The 23,091-nt window shown below is 36.5% G+C and overlaps 2 protein-coding genes across 5 annotated transcripts in view; both read left to right on the plus strand.

Moving 5' to 3' along the window:
- Nucleotides 1-14,737, plus strand: part of LOC133575733 (uncharacterized) — an 18,846-nt gene extending 4,109 nt beyond the window's left edge. Inside the window, exons 2-3 of one of the 3 annotated variants that reach the window (XR_009811524.1) lie at nucleotides 5,984-7,449; nucleotides 14,459-14,737. Coding sequence is in view for 2 of the 3 variants with exons in the window: in XM_061928536.1 (XP_061784520.1) it covers nucleotides 5,984-7,260 (1,277 nt within the window). In the remaining variant the exon portion in view is untranslated. Of the gene's footprint in view, nucleotides 1-5,983; nucleotides 7,524-14,458 lie in introns of those variants that run through there. The other 2 variants (XM_061928536.1, XM_061928537.1) reach the window with 2 other exon arrangements.
- A 4,241-nt stretch (nucleotides 14,738-18,978) lies between these two features.
- LOC133575668 (cadherin-12-like) overlaps nucleotides 18,979-23,091 on the plus strand; it is a 70,360-nt gene continuing 66,247 nt past the window's right edge. Inside the window, exon 1 of one of the 2 annotated variants that reach the window (XM_061928376.1) lies at nucleotides 18,979-19,094. Coding sequence is in view for 1 of the 2 variants with exons in the window: in XM_061928375.1 (XP_061784359.1) it covers nucleotides 23,036-23,037 (2 nt within the window). In the remaining variant the exon portion in view is untranslated. Of the gene's footprint in view, nucleotides 19,095-21,966; nucleotides 23,038-23,091 lie in introns of those variants that run through there. The other variant, XM_061928375.1, reaches the window with a different exon arrangement.

Raw genomic sequence — 23,091 nt, forward strand, 5'->3', positions numbered from 1 at the left:
TACTGGATACTTTCTGGTACGCTACGCACACAAGCTCGAGATATCACCTCTTACGGTGACTAATGTAGCGGCGAGATAATTTGTTCACACTGACATTGTCAACAATTCGCGACGTCGAATGATGCGGACACGTTTGTTACTAGATACTTTCTGGTAAGCTACACAGCAGCTACGCACACAAGCTCGAGAAATCACCTCTTACGGTGAATAATGTAGCAGCGAGGTCATTTGTTCACACTGACATTGTCAACAATTCGCGACGTCGAATGATGCGGACACGTTTGTTACTGGACACTTTCTGGCACGCTACGCACACAAGCTCGAGATATCACCTCTTACGGTGACTAATGTAGCGGCGAGGTAATTTGTTCACACTGATATTGTCAACAACTCGCGACGTCGAATGATGCGGACACGTTTGTTACTAGATACTTTCTGGTAAGCTACACAGCAGCTACGCACACAAGCTCGAGAAATCACCTCTTACGGTGAATAATGTAGCGTCGAGGTAATTTGTTCACACTGACATTGTCAACAATTCGCGACGTTGAATGATGCGGACACGTTTGTTACTAGATACTTTCTCGTACGCTACACAGCAGCTACGCACACAAGCTCGATAAACCACCTCTTACGGTGAATAATGTAGCGTCGAGGTAATTTGTTCACACTGACATTGTCAACAATTCGCGACATCGAATGATGCGGACACGTTTGTTACTGGATACTTTCTGGTACGCTACGCACACAAGCTCGAGATATCACCTCTTACGGTGACTAATGTAGCGGCGAGGTAATTTGTTCACACTGATATTGTCAACAATTCGCGACGTTGAATGATGCGGACACGTTTGTTACTAGATACTTTCTGGTAAGCTACACAACAGCTATGCACACAAGCTCGAGAATTCACCTCTTACGGTGAATAATGTAGCGGCGAGGTAATTTGTTCACACTGATATTGTCAACAATTTGCGACGTTGAATGATGCGGACACGTTTGTTACTAGATACTTTCTGGTACGCTACACAGCAGCTACGCACACAAGCTCGAGAAACCACCTCTTACGGTGAATAATGTAGCGTCGAGGTAATTTGTTCACACTGACATTGTCAACAATTCGCGACGTCGAATGATGCGGACACGTTTGTTACTGGATACTTTCTGGTACGCTACGCACACAAGCTCGAGATATCACCTCTTACGGTGACTAATGTAGCGGCGAGGTAATTTGTTCACACTGATATTGTCAACAATTCGCGACGTTGAATGATGCGGACACGTTTGTTACTAGACACTTTCTGGTACGCTACACAGCAGCTACGCACACAAGCTCGAGAAATCACCTCTTACGGTGAATAATGTAGCGTCGAGGTAATTTGTTCACACTGACATTGTCAACAATTCGCGACGTCGAATGATGCGGACAGGTTTGTTACTGGATACTTTCTGGTACGCTACGCACACAAGCTCGAGATATCACCTCTTACGGTGACTAATGTAGCGGCGAGGCAATTTGTTCACACTGACATTGTCAACAATTCGCGACGTTGAATGATGCGGACACGTTTGTTACTAGATACTTTCTGGTAAGCTACACAGCAGCTACGCACACAAGCTCGAGAAATCACCTCTTACGGTGAATAATGTAGCAGCGAGGTCATTTGTTCACACTGACATTGTCAAAAATTCGCGACGTTGAATCATGCGGACACGTTTGTTACTGGACACTTTCTGGTACGCTACACAGCAGCTACACACACAAGCTCGAGAAATCACCTCTTACGGTGAATAATGTAGCGTCGAGGTAATATGTTCACACTGACATTGTCAACAATTCGCGACGTTGAATGATGCGGACACGTTTGTTACTGGATACTTTCTGGTACGCTACGCACACAAGCTCGAGATATCACCTCTTACGGTGACTAATGTAGCGGCGAGGCAATTTGTTCACACTGACATTGTCAACAATTCGCGACGTTGAATGACGCGGACACGTTGGTTACTGGATACTTTCTGGTACGCTACACAACAGCTACGCACACAAGCTCGAGAAATCACCTCTTACGGTGAATAATGTAGCGGAGAGGTAATTTGTTCACACTGACATTGTCAACAATTCGCGACGTCGAATGATGCGGACACGTTTGTTACTGGATACTTTCTGGTACGCTACGCACACAAGCTCGAGATATCACCTCTTACGGTGACTAATGTAGCGGCGAGGTAATTTGTTCACACTGATATTGTCAACAATTCGCGACGTTGAATGATGCGGACACGTTTGTTACTAGATACTTTCTCGTACGCTACACAGCAGCTACGCACACAAGCTCGATAAACCACCTCTTACGGTGAATAATGTAGCAGCGAGGTCATTTGTTCACACTGACATTGTCAAAAATTCGCGACGTTGAATCATGCGGACACGTTTGTTACTGGACACTTTCTGGTACGCTACACAGCAGCTACACACACAAGCTCGAGAAATCACCTCTTACGGTGAATAATGTAGCGTCGAGGTAATATGTTCACACTGACATTGTCAACAATTCGCGACGTTGAATGATGCGGACACGTTTGTTACTGGATACTTTCTGGTACGCTACGCACACAAGCTCGAGATATCACCTCTTACGGTGACTAATGTAGCGGCGAGGCAATTTGTTCACACTGACATTGTCAACAATTCGCGACGTTGAATGACGCGGACACGTTGGTTACTGGATACTTTCTGGTACGCTACACAACAGCTACGCACACAAGCTCGAGAAATCACCTCTTACGGTGAATAATGTAGCGGAGAGGTAATTTGTTCACACTGACATTGTCAACAATTCGCGACGTCGAATGATGCGGACACGTTTGTTACTGGATACTTTCTGGTACGCTACGCACACAAGCTCGAGATATCACCTCTTACGGTGACTAATGTAGCGGCGAGGTAATTTGTTCACACTGATATTGTCAACAATTCGCGACGTTGAATGATGCGGACACGTTTGTTACTAGATACTTTCTCGTACGCTACACAGCAGCTACGCACACAAGCTCGATAAACCACCTCTTACGGTGAATAATGTAGCGTCGAGGTAATTTGTTCACACTGACATTGTCAACAATTCGCGACGTCGAATGATGCGGACACGTTTGCTACTGGATACTTTCTGGTACGCTACGCACACAAGCTCGAGATATCACCTCTTACGGTGAATAATGTAGCGGCGAGGTCATTTGTTTACACTCATATTGTCAACAATTCGCGACGTTGAATGATGCGGACACGTTTGTTACTAGACACTTTCTGGTACGCTACACAGCAGCTACGCACACAAGCTCGAGAAATCACCTCTTACGGTGAATAATGTAGCGGCGAGGTAATTTGTTCACAATGATATTGTCAATTCGTGATGTTGAATGATGCGGACACGTTTGTTACTGGATACTTTCTGGTACGCTACACAGCAGCTACACACACAAGCTCGAGAAATCACCTCTTTCGGTGAATAATGTAGCGTCGAGGTAATTTGTTCACACCGATATTGTCAACAATTCGCGACGTTGAATGATGCGGACACGTTTGTTACTAGATACTTTCTGGTACGCTACACACACAAGCTCGAGATATCACCTCTTACGGTGACTAATGTAGCGGCGAGGTAATTTGTTCACACTGATATTGTCAACAATTCGCGACGTTGAATGATGCGGACACGTTTGTTACTAGATACTTTCTCGTACGCTACACAGCAGCTACGCACACAAGCTCGATAAACCACCTCTTACGGTGAATAATGTAGCGTCGAGGTAATTTGTTCACACTGACATTGTCAACAATTCGCGACGTCGAATGATGCGGACACGTTTGTTACTGGATACTTTCTGGTACGCTACACAACAGCTATGCACACAAGCTCGAGAATTCACCTCTTACGGTGACTAATGTAGCGGCGAGGTAATTTGTTCACACTGATATTGTCAACAATTTGCGATGTTGAATGATGCGGACACGTTGGTTACTGGATACTTTCTGGTACGCTACACAACAGCTATGCACACAAGCTCGAGAATTCACCTCTTACAGTGAATAATGTAGCGGAGAGGTAATTTGTTCACACTGACATTGTCAACAATTCGCGACGTCGAATGATGCGGACACGTTTGCTACTGGATACTTTCTGGTACGCTACGCACACAAGCTCGAGATATCACCTCTTACGGTGAATAATGTAGCGGCGAGGTCATTTGTTTACACTCATATTGTCAACAATTCGCGACGTTGAATGATGCGGACACGTTTGTTACTAGACACTTTCTGGTACGCTACACAGCAGCTACGCACACAAGCTCGAGAAATCACCTCTTACGGTGAATAATGTAGCGGCGAGGTAATTTGTTCACAATGATATTGTCAATTCGTGATGTTGAATGATGCGGACACGTTTGTTACTGGATACTTTCTGGTACGCTACACAGCAGCTACACACACAAGCTCGAGAAATCACCTCTTTCGGTGAATAATGTAGCGTCGAGGTAATTTGTTCACACTGATATTGTCAACAATTCGCGACGTTGAATGATGCGGACACGTTTGTTACTAGATACTTTCTGGTACGCTACACACACAAGCTCGAGATATCACCTCTTACGGTGACTAATGTAGCGGCGAGGTAATTTGTTCACACTGATATTGTCAACAATTCGCGGCGTTGAATGATGCGGACACGTTTGTTACTAGATACTTTCTCGTACGCTACACAGCAGCTACGCACACAAGCTCGATAAACCACCTCTTACGGTGATTAATGTAGCGTCGAGGTAATTTGTTCACACTGACATTGTCAACAATTCGCGACGTTGAATGATGCGGACACGTTTGTTACTGGATACTTTCTGGTACGCTACGCACACAAGCTCGAGAAATCACCTCTTACGGTGAATAATGTAGCGTCGAGGTAATTTGTTCACGCTGACATTGTCAACAATTCGCGACGTCGAATGACGCGGACACGTTTGTTACTAGATACTTTCTGGTAAGCTACACAGCAGCTACGCACACAAGCTCGAGAAATCACCTCTTACGGTGAATAATGTAGCAGCGAGGTAATTTGTTCACACTGACATTGTCAACAATTCGCGACGTTGAATCATGCGGACACGTTTGTTACGGGATACTTTTTTGTATGCTACACAGCAGCTTTCTGGTACGCCTTCGGAGACTTTGTACGTGTGATTATTTGATGCTTGTTTACATTGTTTTATTGTTCAATGACTATTACGTGTGCTTAGCATGCGTGCCATCGTGTGCTTAGCTGTTGTGTAGCTGCTGTAGCATGGCTCCGATAGAAACATTTTTTGTCATGTTTCCTCTATGCTCTGCACTTGTTGAAAACGTTTACAATGCAAATGAGGTTAAATTTGGGTAAATAAATGTATAAATAAATAAATTTATTTATTTATTTATAAATAAATAAATAAATAAATATTTAACCAAATTTAACGTAAATTAAATTTATTAATAAATTTAATTTAACGTAAATTAAATGTATTAATAAATTAAATTTATTAATAAATTAAATTTAATTAATAATTAAATTTAATTATTAATTAATTAAATTATAATTATTGTATAATTATAATTATACAATAATTATAATTGTATAATTATTTAATTATACAATAATTAAATAATTATTGTATAATTATTTAATTATTGTATTAAATAATACAATAATAATTATTTTTATATTTATATTATTAAATAATACAATAATATAGTTATTGTATTATTTAATACAATAATTAAATAATTATACAATAATTATTTAATTATTGTATAATTAAATAATTATACAATAATTATTTAATTATTGTATAATTAAATAATACATATTTAATTATGTATTATTAATTTTTTTAATAATACAACAACAACAACAACAAAAATCAACTAATCATGTTTTTGTCTTTTTGTGTCCAGCAGAATCCAGTGAAGGGCATTTTCCTCCCGAGCAGCAGGAGTGGAACGCCCGAACGGAGCAGGAGTCACAGCCCCCCGACGTTAAAGAGGAAAGGTCACAGTTGCTCCACTTTAAAGAGGAAGAGGAGGAGGCACAGCCCCTTCACATTAAAGAAGAAGAGGGTGAACTGGGTCTGAGTCAGGAGGGAGCGCCGCAATTGGAGGAGTTCCCAGTGATTGGCGTGATTGTGAAGGGCGAAGACGACGAGGTCAAAGGTGAAAGTGAGGCGGGAAAAGGGGCGGAGCCTCCCACACAACACATGACGACAGAAGCTGATGGAGACCACTGTGGAGCATCACAAGCAGACACGCTCTTAGCTCCACTGTCTGATAGTGAGGACGCCACGTCTCACTCTGCTGAGCACGAAGACCAGGAGGACCACCAAGAACCCCCGAGCGGCGACCCAGACCGCCGAGGTGAATCGAAGACGAGCAAACAACAATTCCCCTGCCTCGTTTGCGCTAAAATCTTCACCAAAAAAGGCAATTTCACTCGACACATGCGCTCGCACACCGGAGAAAAACCATTCAGTTGCTCCGACTGCGGTAAAAAGTTCTCCCATAAAACGCACATGCTCACGCACCTGAAAACACACACGGGGGAGAGACCTTTTATCTGTTCGGTTTGCGGCAAGAGTTTCATCCAGAAGGTAACCATGGTGACGCACATGCGCACGCACACGGGGGAAAAACACTTCGGTTGCCCGGACTGCGGGAAACGGTTCTCCCACCGGGCGAACATGCTCTCGCACGGGAGGACGCACACCAGGGAGAAACCGTTCGGCTGCCCGGACTGCGGCAAGACCTTCTCCAACAAAAGCAACATGGCGAAGCACGCCAGGACGCACAGCGGGGAGAAACCCTTCGGTTGCACGGTCTGCGGCAAGAGGTTCTCCAACCGAACGAACGTGGGGAAGCACATGCACACGCACACGGGGGAGAAACCGTTCGGCTGCTCGGACTGCGGGAGGAAATTCTCCCAAAAGGCGCACCTGCGCGCCCACGTGAAAACACACGCCGGGGAGAAACCTTCCACTTGCTCAGTGTGCGGCAAAGGGTTCTCCGGCAAAACGTCAGTCCGATCACACATGAGAACGCACTCCGGAGAAAAACCTTTTAGATGCTCCGTTTGCAAGACGACTTTTTTTTGGAAGTCCTCTTTGAAAAAACACGCGCAGAGTCACGGACGCTCTCTTGGTTGCCACGAAATTCCACGCGGTAAAAATCATCAATGCTGAGCCTTTTTAGTTTATTTCCGTCTGAATTTATATTCCATGCTGGATTCTGAACACTTCATAAGAATATTATCCATCAGTCTGATGATTATGCCCTTTTACGTGTACAAAGTGCAAGTCAGTACCACTTTATGTCCAGCAGAGGCCGCCAGTGTGCAGCAGAACAACGACGTCACGTGACACTACGAACACGTGAGTCTGCTTATGGACTTTTGACTGTAACAATCAGGGTTATTTAGGCAATAAAAAAAAGGATAAAAATCTCATATTCCGTAGAAATGTTGATGTGTTATTTATAACTGGCAGAAATAACCGCAATAAAATAAGAGTGCAAACTTTGCGAATTTTATTGATAATGATACTTACATTAATGATAATTAATAAGTATACATTAAAAGTATTGTCAATAATAACCACTTTAGTTCATATTTGTACAATTAATATTAGACTAAAATTAACTTTATTGATTCTCCAGTGGAAAATGTGGGTAAACATCTTCATCAACTGTCATCCATGGCTATTTATTATTAACTGTAATTGATATAATCAACTGTAATCCATGCCTATTTATTATTAACTGCAATTAAAATAATCAACTGTCATTCATGCCTATTTATTAACTGTAATTAATAAAATAATCTGTAATCCATGCCTATTTATTATTAGCTATAATTAATATAATCAACTGGCATCCATGGCTATTTATTATTAACTATAATTAATATAATCAACTGTCATCCATGGCTATTTATTATTAACTGTAATTAATATAATCAACTGTAATCCATGCCTATTTATTATTAACTGTAATTAAAATAATCAACTGTCATCCATGCCTAATTATTAACTGTAATTAATAAAATAATCTGTAATCCATGCCTATTTTTATTATTAACTGTAATTAATAAAATAATCTGTAATCCATGCCTGTTTATTATTAACTGTAATTGATATAATCAACTGTAATACATGCCTATTTTATTATTAACTAATTACTATAATCAACTGTAATCCATGCCCATTTATTATCAACTGTAATTAATATAATTAACTGTAATCCATGCCTATTTATTATTAACTGTAATTGATATAATCAACTGTAATCCATGCCTATTTATTATTAACTGTAATTGATATAATCAACTGTAATCCATGCCTATTTATTATTAACTGTAATTGATATAATCAACTGTAATCCATGCCTATTTATTATAATATATAATCAACTGTAAGTTTATTGTTAACTGTAATTAATATAATCAAGTGTCACCCATGCCTATTTATTATTAACTGTAATTGATATAATCAACTGTAATCCATGCCTATTTATTATTAACTGCAATTAAAATAATCAACTGTCATCCATGCCTATTTATTAACTGTAATAAATAAAATAATCTGTAATCCATGCCTATTTATTATTAATTATAATTAATATAATCAACTGTCATCCATGGCTATTTATTATTAACTATAATTAATATAATAAACTGTCATCCATGGCTATTTATTATTAACTGTAATTGATATAATCAACTGTAATCCATGCCTATTTATTATTAACTGCAATTAAAATAATCAACTGTCATCCATGCCTAATTATTAACTGTAATTAATAAAATAATCTGTAATCCATGCCTATTTTTATTATTAACTGTAATTAATAAAAAAATCTGTAATCCATGCCTGTTTATTATTAACTGTAATTGATTTAATCAACTGTAATACATGCCTATTTTATTATTAACTGTAATTACTATAATCAACTGTAATCCATGCCCATTTATTATCAACTGTAATTAATATAATTAACTGTAATCCATGCCTATTTATTATTAACTGTAATTAATATAATCAACTGTAAAACATGCCTATTTATTATAATATATAATCAACTGTAAGTTTATTGTTAACTGTAATTAATATAATCAACTGTCACCCATGCCTATTTATTAACTGTAATAAATAAAATAATCTGTAATCCATGCCTATTTATTATTAACTGTAATTAATATAATCAACTGTAGAACATGCCTATTTATTATAATATATAATCAACTGTAAGTTTATTGTTAACTAATTAATATAATCAACTGTCACCCATGCCTATTTATTAACTGTAATAAATAAAATAATCTGTAATCCATGCCTATTTATTATTAACTATAATTAATATAATCAACTGTCATCCATGGCTATTTATTATTAACTATAATTAATATAATAAACTGTCATCCATGGCTATTTATTATTAACTGTAATTGATATAATCAACTGTAATCCATGCCTATTTATTATTAACTGCAATTAAAATAATCAACTGTCGTCCATGCCTAATTATTAACTGTAATTAATAAAATAATTTGTAATCCATGCCTATTTTTGTTAACTGTAATTAATAAAATAATCTGTAATCCATGCCTGTTTATTATTAACTGTAATTGATATAATCAACTGTAATACATGCCTATTTTATTATTAACTGTAATTACTATAATCAACTGTAATCCATGCCCATTTATTATCAACTGTAATTAATATAATTAACTGTAATCCATGCCTATTTATTATTAACTGTAATTAATATAATCAACTGTAAAACATGCCTATTTATTATAATATATAATCAACTGTAAGTTTATTGTTAACTGTAATTAATATAATCAACTGTCACCCATGCCTATTTATTATTAACTTTAATTGATATAATCAACTGTAATCCATGCCTATTTATTATTAACTGTAATTAAAATAATCAACTGTCATCCATGCCTATTTATTAACTGTAATTAATAAAATAATCTGTAATCCATGCCAATTTATTATTAACTATAATTAATATAATCAACTGTCATCCATGGCTATTTATTATTAACTATAATTAATATAATCAACTGTCATCCATGGCTATTTATTATTAACTGTAATTAATATAATCAACTGTAATCCATGCCTATTTATTATTATTTGTAATTAAAATAATCAACTGTCATCCATGCCTAATTATTAACTGTAATTAATAAAATAATCTGTAATCCATGCTTATTTTTATTATTAACTGTAATTAATAAAATAATCTGTAATCCATGCCTGTTTATTATTAACTGTAATTGATATAATCAACTGTAATACATGCCTATTTTATTATTAACTGTAATTACTATAATCAACTGTAATCCATGCCTGTTTATAATTAACTGTAATTACTATAATCAACTGTAATCCATGCCTGTTTATAATTAACTGTAATTACTATAATCAACTGTAATCCATGCCTGTTTATTATTAACTGTAATTACTATAATCAACTGTAATCCATGCCTGTTTATAATTAACTGTAATTACTATAATCAACTGTAATCCATGCCTATTTATTATTAACTGTAATTAATATAATCAACTGTAATACATGCCTATTATAATATATAATCAACTGTAAGTTTATTATTAACTGTAATTAATATAATCAAGTGTCACCCATGCCTATTTATTATTAACTATAATTAATATAATCAACTGTCATCCATGTCTGTTTATTCATTTTAACTGTCTATTTTATTTTTATTGTTTAAAAAAATAATAATAACTGTAATGCCTGTAAAGACATCCCATAATATAGTGCCGTTGTTCTACAAAGTTATGTTATTGTCTTTATTACGACTCCGAAAGGGACAAGCGGTAAAAAATGGATGGATGGACGGAACTTGCATGCCAATAGAGGGCTATGGATTTTGTGCTATGATATCCCACAATGCATTGCCGACAGCCATTTTGGCAGGCTTTGTTGACCGAGTGTCATCGTTCATGGCAACCGCAAAGCATTCTGGGTAATACAGAACAACCTGAAGCCGGATGTCGTCCGTCACGTGACTTCTCATGTATATACATTTATCATTTATATATATATATATATATATAAATATATATATATTACAAGTGTATGTCCACTTTTGACCACGTCTGTATGTACATATATATATATATATATATATATATATGTATATATATATATATATATATATATATATATATATATATATATATATATATATATATATATATATATATATATACACACACACACATTTATACATATATTTTATACATATATTTTATATATATATATATATATATGTATATATATATATATATATATATACATACATATATATATATATATATATATATATATATATATATATATATATATATATATATATATATATATATATATATATATATATACGTATATATATATATTTATATATATATATATATATATATAAAATATATGTATAAAATATATGTATAAATGTGTGTGTGTATATATATATATATATATATATATATATATATATATATATATATATATACATATATATATATATATATATATATATATATATATATATATGTACATACAGACGTGGTCAAAAGTGGACATACACTTGTAAAGAACATCATGTCATGGCTGTCTTGAGTTTCCAATCATTTCCACAACTCTTATGTTTTTGTGATGTAGTGATTGGAGCACATAGTTTGCTTCTTTTATGAATTTGACATTATGTTCTTTACAAGTGTATGTAAACTTTTGACCACGACTATGTATACATATATGTGTATATATATATATGTATGTATCTTGTTGCGTCTGACCAGTCTTCCTCTCAGGGAATAAAAGTCACTGGTCAGATGACATATATGTTGAGAAAGAAGGACCATCAAGACAGAATAGGAATATTATCAAGTGTTACTAAAGCCTTACAATGCGGTAATAGCAGCATCGAGAAGCGGTCTAAAAATCAAACGGGAAGAGACAACTTATTGAGTACGAAAACAGCCCCCACCCTAGCCAGAAAGGAATACAGCCTCATTGTTCTAATACTGATAAGGTAAAAAGGAAGCATGTCATACTCCCACATTCCAGTTTACTTGCGAAAATAAGATACAAGCATAACGAGTACACAATGGGAAAATATTAACTGCTTTAAACATGACTATGAATAAAGAAAGAACTCTTAAAAATATTTGCATTCTCCACAATATGTATATATGTATACATATATGTATGTATATATATATATATACATATATATATATATATGTATATGTATACATATATGTATGTATATATATATGTATACATATATGTGTATATATATATAAATTATATATATATATATATATATATATATATATATATATATATATATATATATATATATATATATATATATATATATATATATATATCCATCCATCCATCCATCTTCTTCCGCTTATCCGAGGTCGGGTCACGGGGGCAGCAGCCTAAGCAGGGAAGCCCAGACTTCCCTCTCCCCAGCCACTTCGTCCAGCTCTTCCTGTGGGACCCCGAGGCGTTCCCAGGCCAGCCGGGAAACATAGTCTTCCCAACGTGTCCTGGGTCTTCCCCGCGGCCTCCTACCGGTCGGACGTGCCCTAAACACCTCCCTAGGGAGGCGTTCGGGTGGCATCCTGACCAGATGCCCGAACCACCTCATCTGGCTCCTCTCCATGTGGAGGAGCAGCGGCTTTACTTTGAGCTCCCCCCGGATGACAGAGCTTCTCACCCTATCTCTAAGGGAGAGCCCCGCCACTCGGCGGAGGAAACTCATTTGGGCCGCTTGTACCCGTGATCTTGTCCTTTCGGTCATAACCCAAAGCTCATGACCATAGGTGAGGATGGGAACGTAGATCGACCGGTAAATTGAGAGCTTTGCCTTCCGGCTCAGCTCCTTCTTCACCACAACGGATCGATACAGCGTCCGCATTACTGAAGACGCAGCACCGATCCGCCTGTCGATCTCATGATCCACTCTCTCTCTATATATATATATATATATATATATATATATATATATATATATATATATATATATATATATATATATATATATATATATATATATATATATATGTATATGTGTGTATGTCTATATGTGTATATACATGTATATGTCTATATGTATACAAATATGTGTATGTATATATATATATATATATATATATATATATATATACGTATATATATATATATGTATGTATATATATATATATATGTATATATATACATATTAAAAAAAAAAAAAAAAAAAAAATATATATATATATATATATGTATATGTATGTATATATAAGTGTATATATATATATATATGTGTGTTTGTGTGTATATGTACATATGTATGTATATGTATATGTATATATGTATACATGAATATATATGTATATTTGTATATATGTGTATTATATATATATATATATATATATATATATTTATATGTATGTATACATAATGTATATATAAATATATATATATGTATGTATGTATGTATATATATGTATACATATATGTGTATATATGTATATGGGTATACATATATGAGTATAGATGTTTATATATATGTATAGATGGATATATATATATATATATATATATATGTATATATATATGGGTTGTACTTGTATAGCGCTTTTCTACCTTCAAGGTACTCAAAGCGCTTTGATATGTATGTATATATGTATACATGACTATATATGTATATTTTTATATATGTATTTATATATATACACATATATATGTATAGAAGTATCTATATATAACGTATGCATATATGTATGTATATATGTGTATACATACTGTATGTATATACATATATGTATTTGAAAGTATTTGTATAAATGTTTGTGTATATATGTGGTACATATATTTTACATACATATATATATATATATATATATATCCATTTATGTATATATATATATATATATATATATATATATATATATATATATATATATATATATATATATATATATATATATATATACATATATGTATATATCCAAATTGTCACGGCCAGGGTGCATTGGAATGCGCCCTCATCATTGCGCTCTGCGCTTCACACCGCGGGTCACGCCCACGACTGTGGCACACATCCAGGGACGCGCCGCGCGCGTCTCCGCCCTGCAGCTGCCGCCAGCTGCAATCACTTGCCGGCAATCATCACACCTGCCTGGAATGAAGGAGCTGCCTTCATAAGCCTGGACATCTTGGCATGCCGGCGCCGGAATATAATCATCTGTTGGCGTACAGTAAGCGATCATCCTGCTTGATGCAATACTGTTCTCTCTGTCTGTTTTCCCTTCCGTGTTTCATTGTCGTGTCATCCTACTGCAGACCTCCGTTCCTGTGTTTTGACGTTGCTGTGTGTCTCGTCATTTCTCGTCGTCGTTCCCCTGCTTCTCGGACTGCTCCTTGGATCTCGACCTCCCGCTTGGACACGGATTCCCCTCTTCCCCTGGACTTCCTCATCTCTCGTTCAACACTTGGTAACGCACACCTCAGTTAAATACTACACATAGTCTTACACCATAAACACTCTTGGATTTTGCCACACTCCATTTCCTTAGTTCGTATATTTAGTGTTGTTTATTATTATATATATTACTATATATAATAAATCATTGAGCATTACTGCCATCTAGTGTCTGTTGCCGTCACCTCCCCTGCAAACCTTAACACAAATATGTATATATATATATATATATGTTTACATATATGTATATTATCCATTTATACTTATATTATCTATCTCTACATGTGTAGTGCATTTGGAAAGTATTCACAGCACTTCAGTTTTTTCACATGTTGTTACGTCAGCTTTATTCCAAAATGGATGAAATTTATTTTTGTCCTCAAAATTCTACACAAACTACCTCATAATAAGTATGTGAAATTATATATTTTTTCCTAATTTTTGCAAATGTATATAAAAAAATCCCTCAAACATGAGATGTACATAAATATTGGGACCCTTTGCTCAATACTCAAGCGCCATCAGGTTGGATGAGAAGGTTGGATGTCTCTGTACAATGCTGCATGAGTGATGTACAATGCTGCATGAGTGATGTACAATGCTGCATGAGTGACGTACAATGCTGCATGAGTGATGTACAATGCTGCATGAGTGATGTACAATGCTGCATGAGTGATGTACAATGTTGCATGAGTGATGTACAATGTTGCATGAGTGATGTACAATGCTGCATGAGTGATGTACAATGTTGCATGAGTGATGTACAATGCTGCATGAGTGACACTTGAGTTCCAGTGTCCTTCCCTAATTAGGACAACATAAGTCATCATTGGATTGATTTTTAACTATATAGTGTAAAACAATGCACACACACACACACACACACACACACACACACACACACACACACACACACACACACACACACACACACACACACACACACACACACACACACACACACAGATTAAATTGAAGGATTACGTGGAGCATGGGGGCCGCGCCATCTGTGCAAAGAAGAATAAAGCTTTTAAATCTCCTTAATCATTTCAAATGTAATCGACTTTTAAAAACTATTATACTAATTATTCACACATTCAGATCTTAAGAATTTATTATTGACACATTTAGATTTTAAGATTTTTTTTTAGTCACACATTTAGATTTTAAGATTTATGTATTCACACATTTAGATCTTAAGATTTATTTATTCACACATTTAGATTTTAAGATTTATTCATTCAGACATTTGGATTTTAAGATGTATTTATTCACACATTTAGATCGTAAGATTTTATTATTTATACATTTATATCTTAAGATGTATTTATTCCCACATTTAGATCTTAAGATTTTATTATCCACACATTTAGATCTTAAGATTTATTTATTTATTTGCACATTTAGATCTTAAGATTTATTTATTCACACATTTAGATCCTAAAATTTTATTATTCACACATTTAGATTTTAAGATCTTATTATTCACACATTTAGATCTTAAGATTTATTAATTTATTTGCACATTTAGATCTTAAGATTTATTTATTCACACATTTAGATCCTAAAATTTTATTATTCACTTATTTAGATTTTAAGATTTTATTATTCACACATTTAGATTTTAAGATTTTATTATTCACACATTTAGATCTTAAGATTTATTCATTCAGACATTTAGATTTTAAGATGTATTTATTCACACTTTTAGATCTTAAGATTTATTTATTTATTTGCACATTTAGATCTTAAGATTTATTTATTCACACATTTAGATCCTAAAATTTTATTATTCACACATTTAGATTTTAAGATTTTATTATCCACACATTTAGATCTTAAGATGTATTTATTTATTTGCACATTTAGATCTTAAGATTTATTTATTCACACATTTAGATCCTAAAATTTTATTATTCACACATTTAGATTTTAAGATTTTATTATTCACACATTTAGATCTTAAGATTTATTTATTCACACATTTAGATCTTAAGATTTATTCATTCAGACATTTAGATCTTAAGATTTATTTATTTATTTGCACATTTAGATCTTAAGATTTTATTATTTATACATTTATATCTTAAGATGTATTTATACCCACATTTAGATCTTAAGATTTTATTATCCACACATTTAGATCTTAAGATGTATTTATTTATTTGCACATTTAGATCTTAAGATTTATTCATTCACACATTTAGATCCTAAAATTTTATTATTCACACATTTAGATTTTAACATTGTATTATTCACACATTTAGATCTTAAGATTTATTTATTCACACATTTAGATTTTAAGATTTATTCATTCAGACATTTGGATTTTAAGATGTATTTATTCACACATTTAGATCGTAAGATTTTATTATTTATACATTTATATCTTAAGATGTATTTATACCCACATTTAGATCTTAAGATTTTATTATCCACACATTTAGATCTTAAGATTTATTTATTTATTTGCACATTTAGATCTTAAGATTTATTTATTCACACATTTAGATCCTAAAATTTTATTATTCACACATTTAGATTTTAAGATCTTATTATTCACACATTTAGATCTTAAGATTTATTAATTTATTTGCACATTTAGATCTTAAGATTTTTTTATTCACACATTTAGATCCTAAAATTTTATTATTCACTTATTTAGATTTTAAGATTTTATTATTCACACATTTAGATTTTAAGATTTTATTATTCAAACATTTAGATCTTAAGATTTATTCATTCAGACATTTAGATTTTAAGATGTATTTATTCACACTTTTAGATCTTAAGATTTATATATTTATTTGCACATTTAGATCTTAAGATGTATTTATTCACACATTTAGATCCTAAAATTTTATTATTCACACATTTAGATTTTAAGATTTTATTATCCACACATTTAGATCTTAAGATGTATTTATTTATTTGCACATTTAGATCTTAAGATTTATTTATTCACACATTTAGATCCTAAAATTTTATTATTCACACATTTAGATTTTAAGATTTTATTATTCACACATTTAGATCTTAAGATTTATTTATTCACACATTTAGATCTTAAGATTTATTCATTCAGACATTTAGATTTTAAGATGTATTTATTCACGCATTTAGATTGTAAGATTTTATTATTTATACATTTATATCTTAAGATGTATTTATTCCCACATTTAGATCTTAAGATTTTATTATCCACACATTTAGATCTTAAGATTTATTTATTTATTTGCACATTTAGATCTTAAGATTTATTTATTCACACATTTAGATCCTAAAATTTTATTATTCACACATTTAGATTTTAAGATCTTATTATTCACACATTTACATCTTAAGATTTATTTATTCACACATTTAGATCTTAAGATTTATTCATTCAGACATTTAGATCTTAAGATTTATTTATTTATTTGCACATTTAGATCTTAAGATTTTATTATTTATACATTTATATCTTAAGATGTATTTATTCACACATTTAGATCTTAAGATTTTATTATCCACACATTTAGATCTTAAGATTTATTTATTTATTTGTACATTTATATCTTAAGATGTATTTATTCCCACATTTAGATCCTACAATTTTATTATTCACATATTTAGATTTTAAGATTTTATTATTCACACATTTAGATCTTAAGATTTATTTATTCACACATTTAGATCTTAAGATTTTATTATTCGCACATTTAGATTTTAAGATTTATTATTCACACATTTAGATCTTAAGATTTATTTATTCACACATTTAGATCTTAAGATGTATTTACACTCATGCAACCATCCAAATGTCCTCCAAGGAACACAATTTCTAGGTTTTTAGTCCAGTCATTTACAAAAAGTAAACACGCTAGGCTATATAGGCTACAAGGAGCTGGCAGCTACACAACAGCTAAGCATGCAATATTATCCAAGTTAGACAAATCCCCTCTTACGGTGAATAATGAAGTTGAGAGGTAATTGTTTATACTGATACTGTCAATAATTCGCAAAGTTGGATGGTGCGGACACGTTTGTTACTGGATACTTTCCAGGTACGCCCTGTAGACTTTGCATGTGTGATTATTTGATTCTTGTTTACGTTGTTTTATTGTCCAAATAAGATTATGTGTGTAGCCGCTCGCTTCTGAGTAGCTTCTAACCCGGCGTGCTTACCTTTTTGTAAATGACTAAAATAAGTGTGTGCTTATTCAGCCAGACTGATTCCAAGAGGCAAAATGAAAGCAAAAAAGGTAGACAGGAAGTGGAGCGGATGAGCGTGACAACCTGGGGGGAGGGGGTGGGGGGGGGGGGGGGGCGAAGGGGGGGTATCGGGGGATGAGCTCCGGCAAAAGAGGTGCGGGGCGAGAGAACTGGGACAGAAGGAAGGAGAGAGAGAGCGAGAGAGAGACCCGTCACGAGCACCGAAGAGAATGTTCAGGAAGGATCTCACATTATTTGAGATATTTGGACCGAGGAGCAGCTAAGAGGTTTCTCTTTCTTAAGGTAAACAAAACGGCTCGTCTTTATAAAATCATGAATCATAACTTATGTCTTTTGTTGGCTTTTTAAATGTTTAAAAATGACATTTTTAACACCAGGGCACCCCTCGGAGTCCTCTGCCATTTGGTCATGTGACGTACAGTATGTTTCCACGTGTGTGACTTCGTTTGTTCAACTTAGTTAGTGCGCAAAATACGACCACATTCTGGATGGATTCAGGATTCAGGATTCAGGATGCTTTATTATTGTCCATTCTTTAACATAAGAACTGAAATGTCATTTTGGGCACAGTCCCACTAAGAGCAGACATACGTTACAGGGAGACAAGACGGGACCGCCGACGGTTCAGCCACTTACGGCGCTCCTTAAAAAAGGTGGGAAAAAGGTGATATTGGGAAAGGGGGGAAGAGAAAAAAATATCAGTCAAAGGCTGGACCCTTGGGAGGGGGTCCAGACTGAGTCCAAGGGAAAAAACCTAATTTAGCATAGCACACATAAACATGTTACATATAATCACAACAACTCGCAACGGGGGGGTGGGGGTGTTGGGTCCCTGGAGGCTGGCCTGCTGCTATAAAGCGCTACTCAACCGTCCATCACCCCGAAGGGGAATTAAAGGGGAACGTTATCACAATTTCAGAAGGGTTAAAACCATTAAAAATCAGTTCCCAGTGGCTTATTTTATTTTTCGAAGTTTTTTTCAAAATTTTACCCATCCCTAAAAAAAGCTTCAAAGTGCCTGATTTTAACCATCGTTATATACACCCGTCCATTTTCCTGTGACGTCACATAGTGATGCCAACACAAACAAACATGGCGGATAGAACAGCAAGCTATAGCGACAGTAGCTCGGATTCAGACTCGGATTTCAGCGGCTTAAGCGAAATTGAAGAAGAAACTGAAGCTATTGAGCCGTATCGGTTTGAACCGTATGCAAGCGAAACCGAGGAAAACGACACGACAGCCAGCGACACGGGAGAAAGCGAGGACGAATTCGGCGATCGCCTTCTAACCAACGATTGGTATGTGTTTGTTTTTAAGTGTTGTAATGTTTTTAAGCTAAATTATTGGTAAACTCCATCCATCCATCCATCCATCCATCTTCTTCCGCTTATCCGAGGTCGGGTCGCGGGGGCAGCAGCTTAAGCAGGGAAGCCCAGACTTCCCTCTCCCCAGCCACTTCGTCCAGCTCCTCCCGGGGGATCCCGAGGCGTTCCCAGGCCAGCCGGGAGAGATAGTCTTCCCAGCGTGTCCTGGGTCTTCCCCGTGGCCTCCTACCGGTCAGACGTGCCCGAAACACCTTCCTAGGGAGGCGTTCGGGTGGCATCCTGACCAGATGCCCGAACCACCTCATCTGGCTCCTCTCCATGTGGAGGAGCAGCGGCTTTACTTTGAGCTCCCCCCGAATGACAGAGCTTCTCACCCTATCTCTAAGGGAGAGACCCACCACCCGGCGGAGGAAACTCATTTCGGCCGCTTGTACCCGTGATCTTGTCCTTTCGGTCATGACCCAAAGCTCATGACCATAGGTGAGGATGGGAACGTAGATCGACCGGTAAATCGAGAGCTTTGCCTTCCGGCTCAGCTCCTTCTTCACCACAACGGATCGATACAGCGTCCGCATTACTGAAGACGCCGCACCGATCCGCCTGTCGATCTCACGATCCACTCTTCCCCCACTCGTGAACAAGACTCCGAGGTACTTGAACTCCTCCACTTGGGGCAAGATCTCCTCCCCAACCCGGAGATGGCACTCCACCCTTTTCCGGGAGAGAACCATGGACTCGGACTTGGAGGTGCTGATTCCCATCCCAGTCGCTTCACACTCGGCTGCGAACCGATCCAGTGAGAGCTGAAGATCTTGGCCAGATGAAGCCATCAGGACCACATCATCTGCAAATAGCAGAGACCTAATCCTGCAGCCACCAAACCAGATACCCTCAACGCCCTGACTGCGCCTAGAAATTCTGTCCATAAAAGTTATGAACGGAATCGGTGACAAAGGGCAGCCTTGGCGGAGTCCAACCCTCACTGGAAACGTGTCCGACTTACTGCCGGCAATGCGGACCAAGCTCTGACACTGATCATACAGGGAGCGGACTGCCACAAAAGGACACTCCGTTACCCCATACTCTCTGAGCACTCCCCACAGGACTTCCCGGGGTACACGGTCGAATGCCTTTCCCAAGCCCACAAAGCACATGTAGACTGGTTGGGCAAACTCCCATGCACCCTCAAGGACCCTGCTGAGAGTATAGAGCTGGTCCACAGTTCCACGACGACTCAGTTTATGTATAATAATTTACGTAAAACCGTGAGTAATGAATAAAGTTTTCATCAATTAATATATTCTGTAGACATACCCTCATCCGCTCTCTTTTTCCTGAAAGCTGATCTGTCTAGTTTTGGAGTTGATGTCAGCAGGCCAGGGAAGCTAGGGTCGATATTCTTCTCTTGATCATCTTCGGTGGCTTAAGGGACGGTGTGAGCCAAGACATCCAGGGGGTTTAGCTCGCTCGTCTGCGGGAACAAACTGCCGCCATTGCTTGCCGTGCTACCGAGGTCCTTTGTCCCTGAATTGCTCACACACTCCGGCAGATTCAATGGGGGTCTGGCGGCAGATTTCTTTGACTTTATCGTTGGAAATGCATCTGCTTTGAGTGTCGCAGGATATCCACACATTCTTGCCTTCTCTGTCGTAGCGTAGCTTTCGTCGGTATAGTGTGCGGAACAAACGACTGACCATTTCCGTCGGCTTTCCCCACACCCTCGTAGTTTGAACAACATTCGTCCAATTTCTTGCCACTTTCGCATCTTTGGGCCACTGGTGCAACTTGAATCCGTCCCTGTTCGTGTCCGACAACACACCGACGAGGCATGATGTCGTCACGTTGTGACGTCATCGCTCCGAGAGCGAATAATAGAAAGGCGTTTAATTCGCCAAAATTCACCCATTTAGAGTTCGGAAATCGGTTAAAAAAATATATGGTCTTTTTTCTGCAACATCAAGGTATATATTGACGCTTACATAGGTCTGGTGATAATGTTCCCCTTTTAGCGGTAGTGAAGGCGTTGGGTGAAGGTGGGGAGTGTGTTTGTGTATATGCCCATAGTCTTTGGGTGAAGTGGAGTTGTGTTCATAGGCCCAGGGTCGTGCAATGCAAGCAAAGTTCGACTTCCAGGTGTCGTTGAGGAGGCAGGGAGGTCAAAAGCGTCCGTCTTTGGAATTCCTCAGGGGATGATTACAGAACAGCCTGTTCTTGTCCTCAAGGCCATTCCAGGGAGTCAAATCGTAGATAAGGATTTTTTGTTTTTTCTCGAGCAGACAATACAATGGCTTGCCTGTTCTATCCGTCCATGCTGGCTGCTCTCATATCCAATCTTTCCTTTACAGCAAGATTCTCCATTATGTGATCCATCTTGCGATTCAGTTCAGAAATCGCCCCAGTCTGTGATCCCACAGCCCGGCCCAATCCTTCCATTGGGGCGAACAGCCTTTGGGCTCCCTGAGTGGCTGCCATCGTCTTACGAATTTGACGATACACCAGAGCAATGCCCAGCCCAATCAGCAGGTGCCCCGCGATCATGGTTCCAAATAGGTAGATGTCTTCCATGTCATCGATGGAAAGGACTGAGAGGCACATGATTCTCCATTCGTCCCAGGAATCTCTCACGTACCCCGCAGCAATGGTTCCATCAGGGCAGCCAGGCTCCCCAGAACCTCTTTTCTTCGTCGAAAAGATTGTGTCAATTGAGTCGAGAGTCCAGCTAACCAATTCCATGTCGGATGTTTAGATTTGGAGGACAGCGCAAAGAAAGAGGCTTCAAAAAAGTTTAGACAAGACAAAAGAGAGCAAGCAAGGAAAAGACGGGAGGAGGAAAAAAATGCGACCGCCCTCACCAGAGGCAAGACAGAAAAGCAACAAATGATGTGACTATGTAAAATGTGCGTTAAAATACCTTTTAATGTTAGCATGTCGCTTGCTAACCGTAGCATGCT

Source organism: Nerophis lumbriciformis, linkage group LG33 (genome assembly GCF_033978685.3).
Source record: "Nerophis lumbriciformis linkage group LG33, RoL_Nlum_v2.1, whole genome shotgun sequence".
NCBI classification, from domain to species: domain Eukaryota; kingdom Metazoa; phylum Chordata; class Actinopteri; order Syngnathiformes; family Syngnathidae; genus Nerophis; species Nerophis lumbriciformis.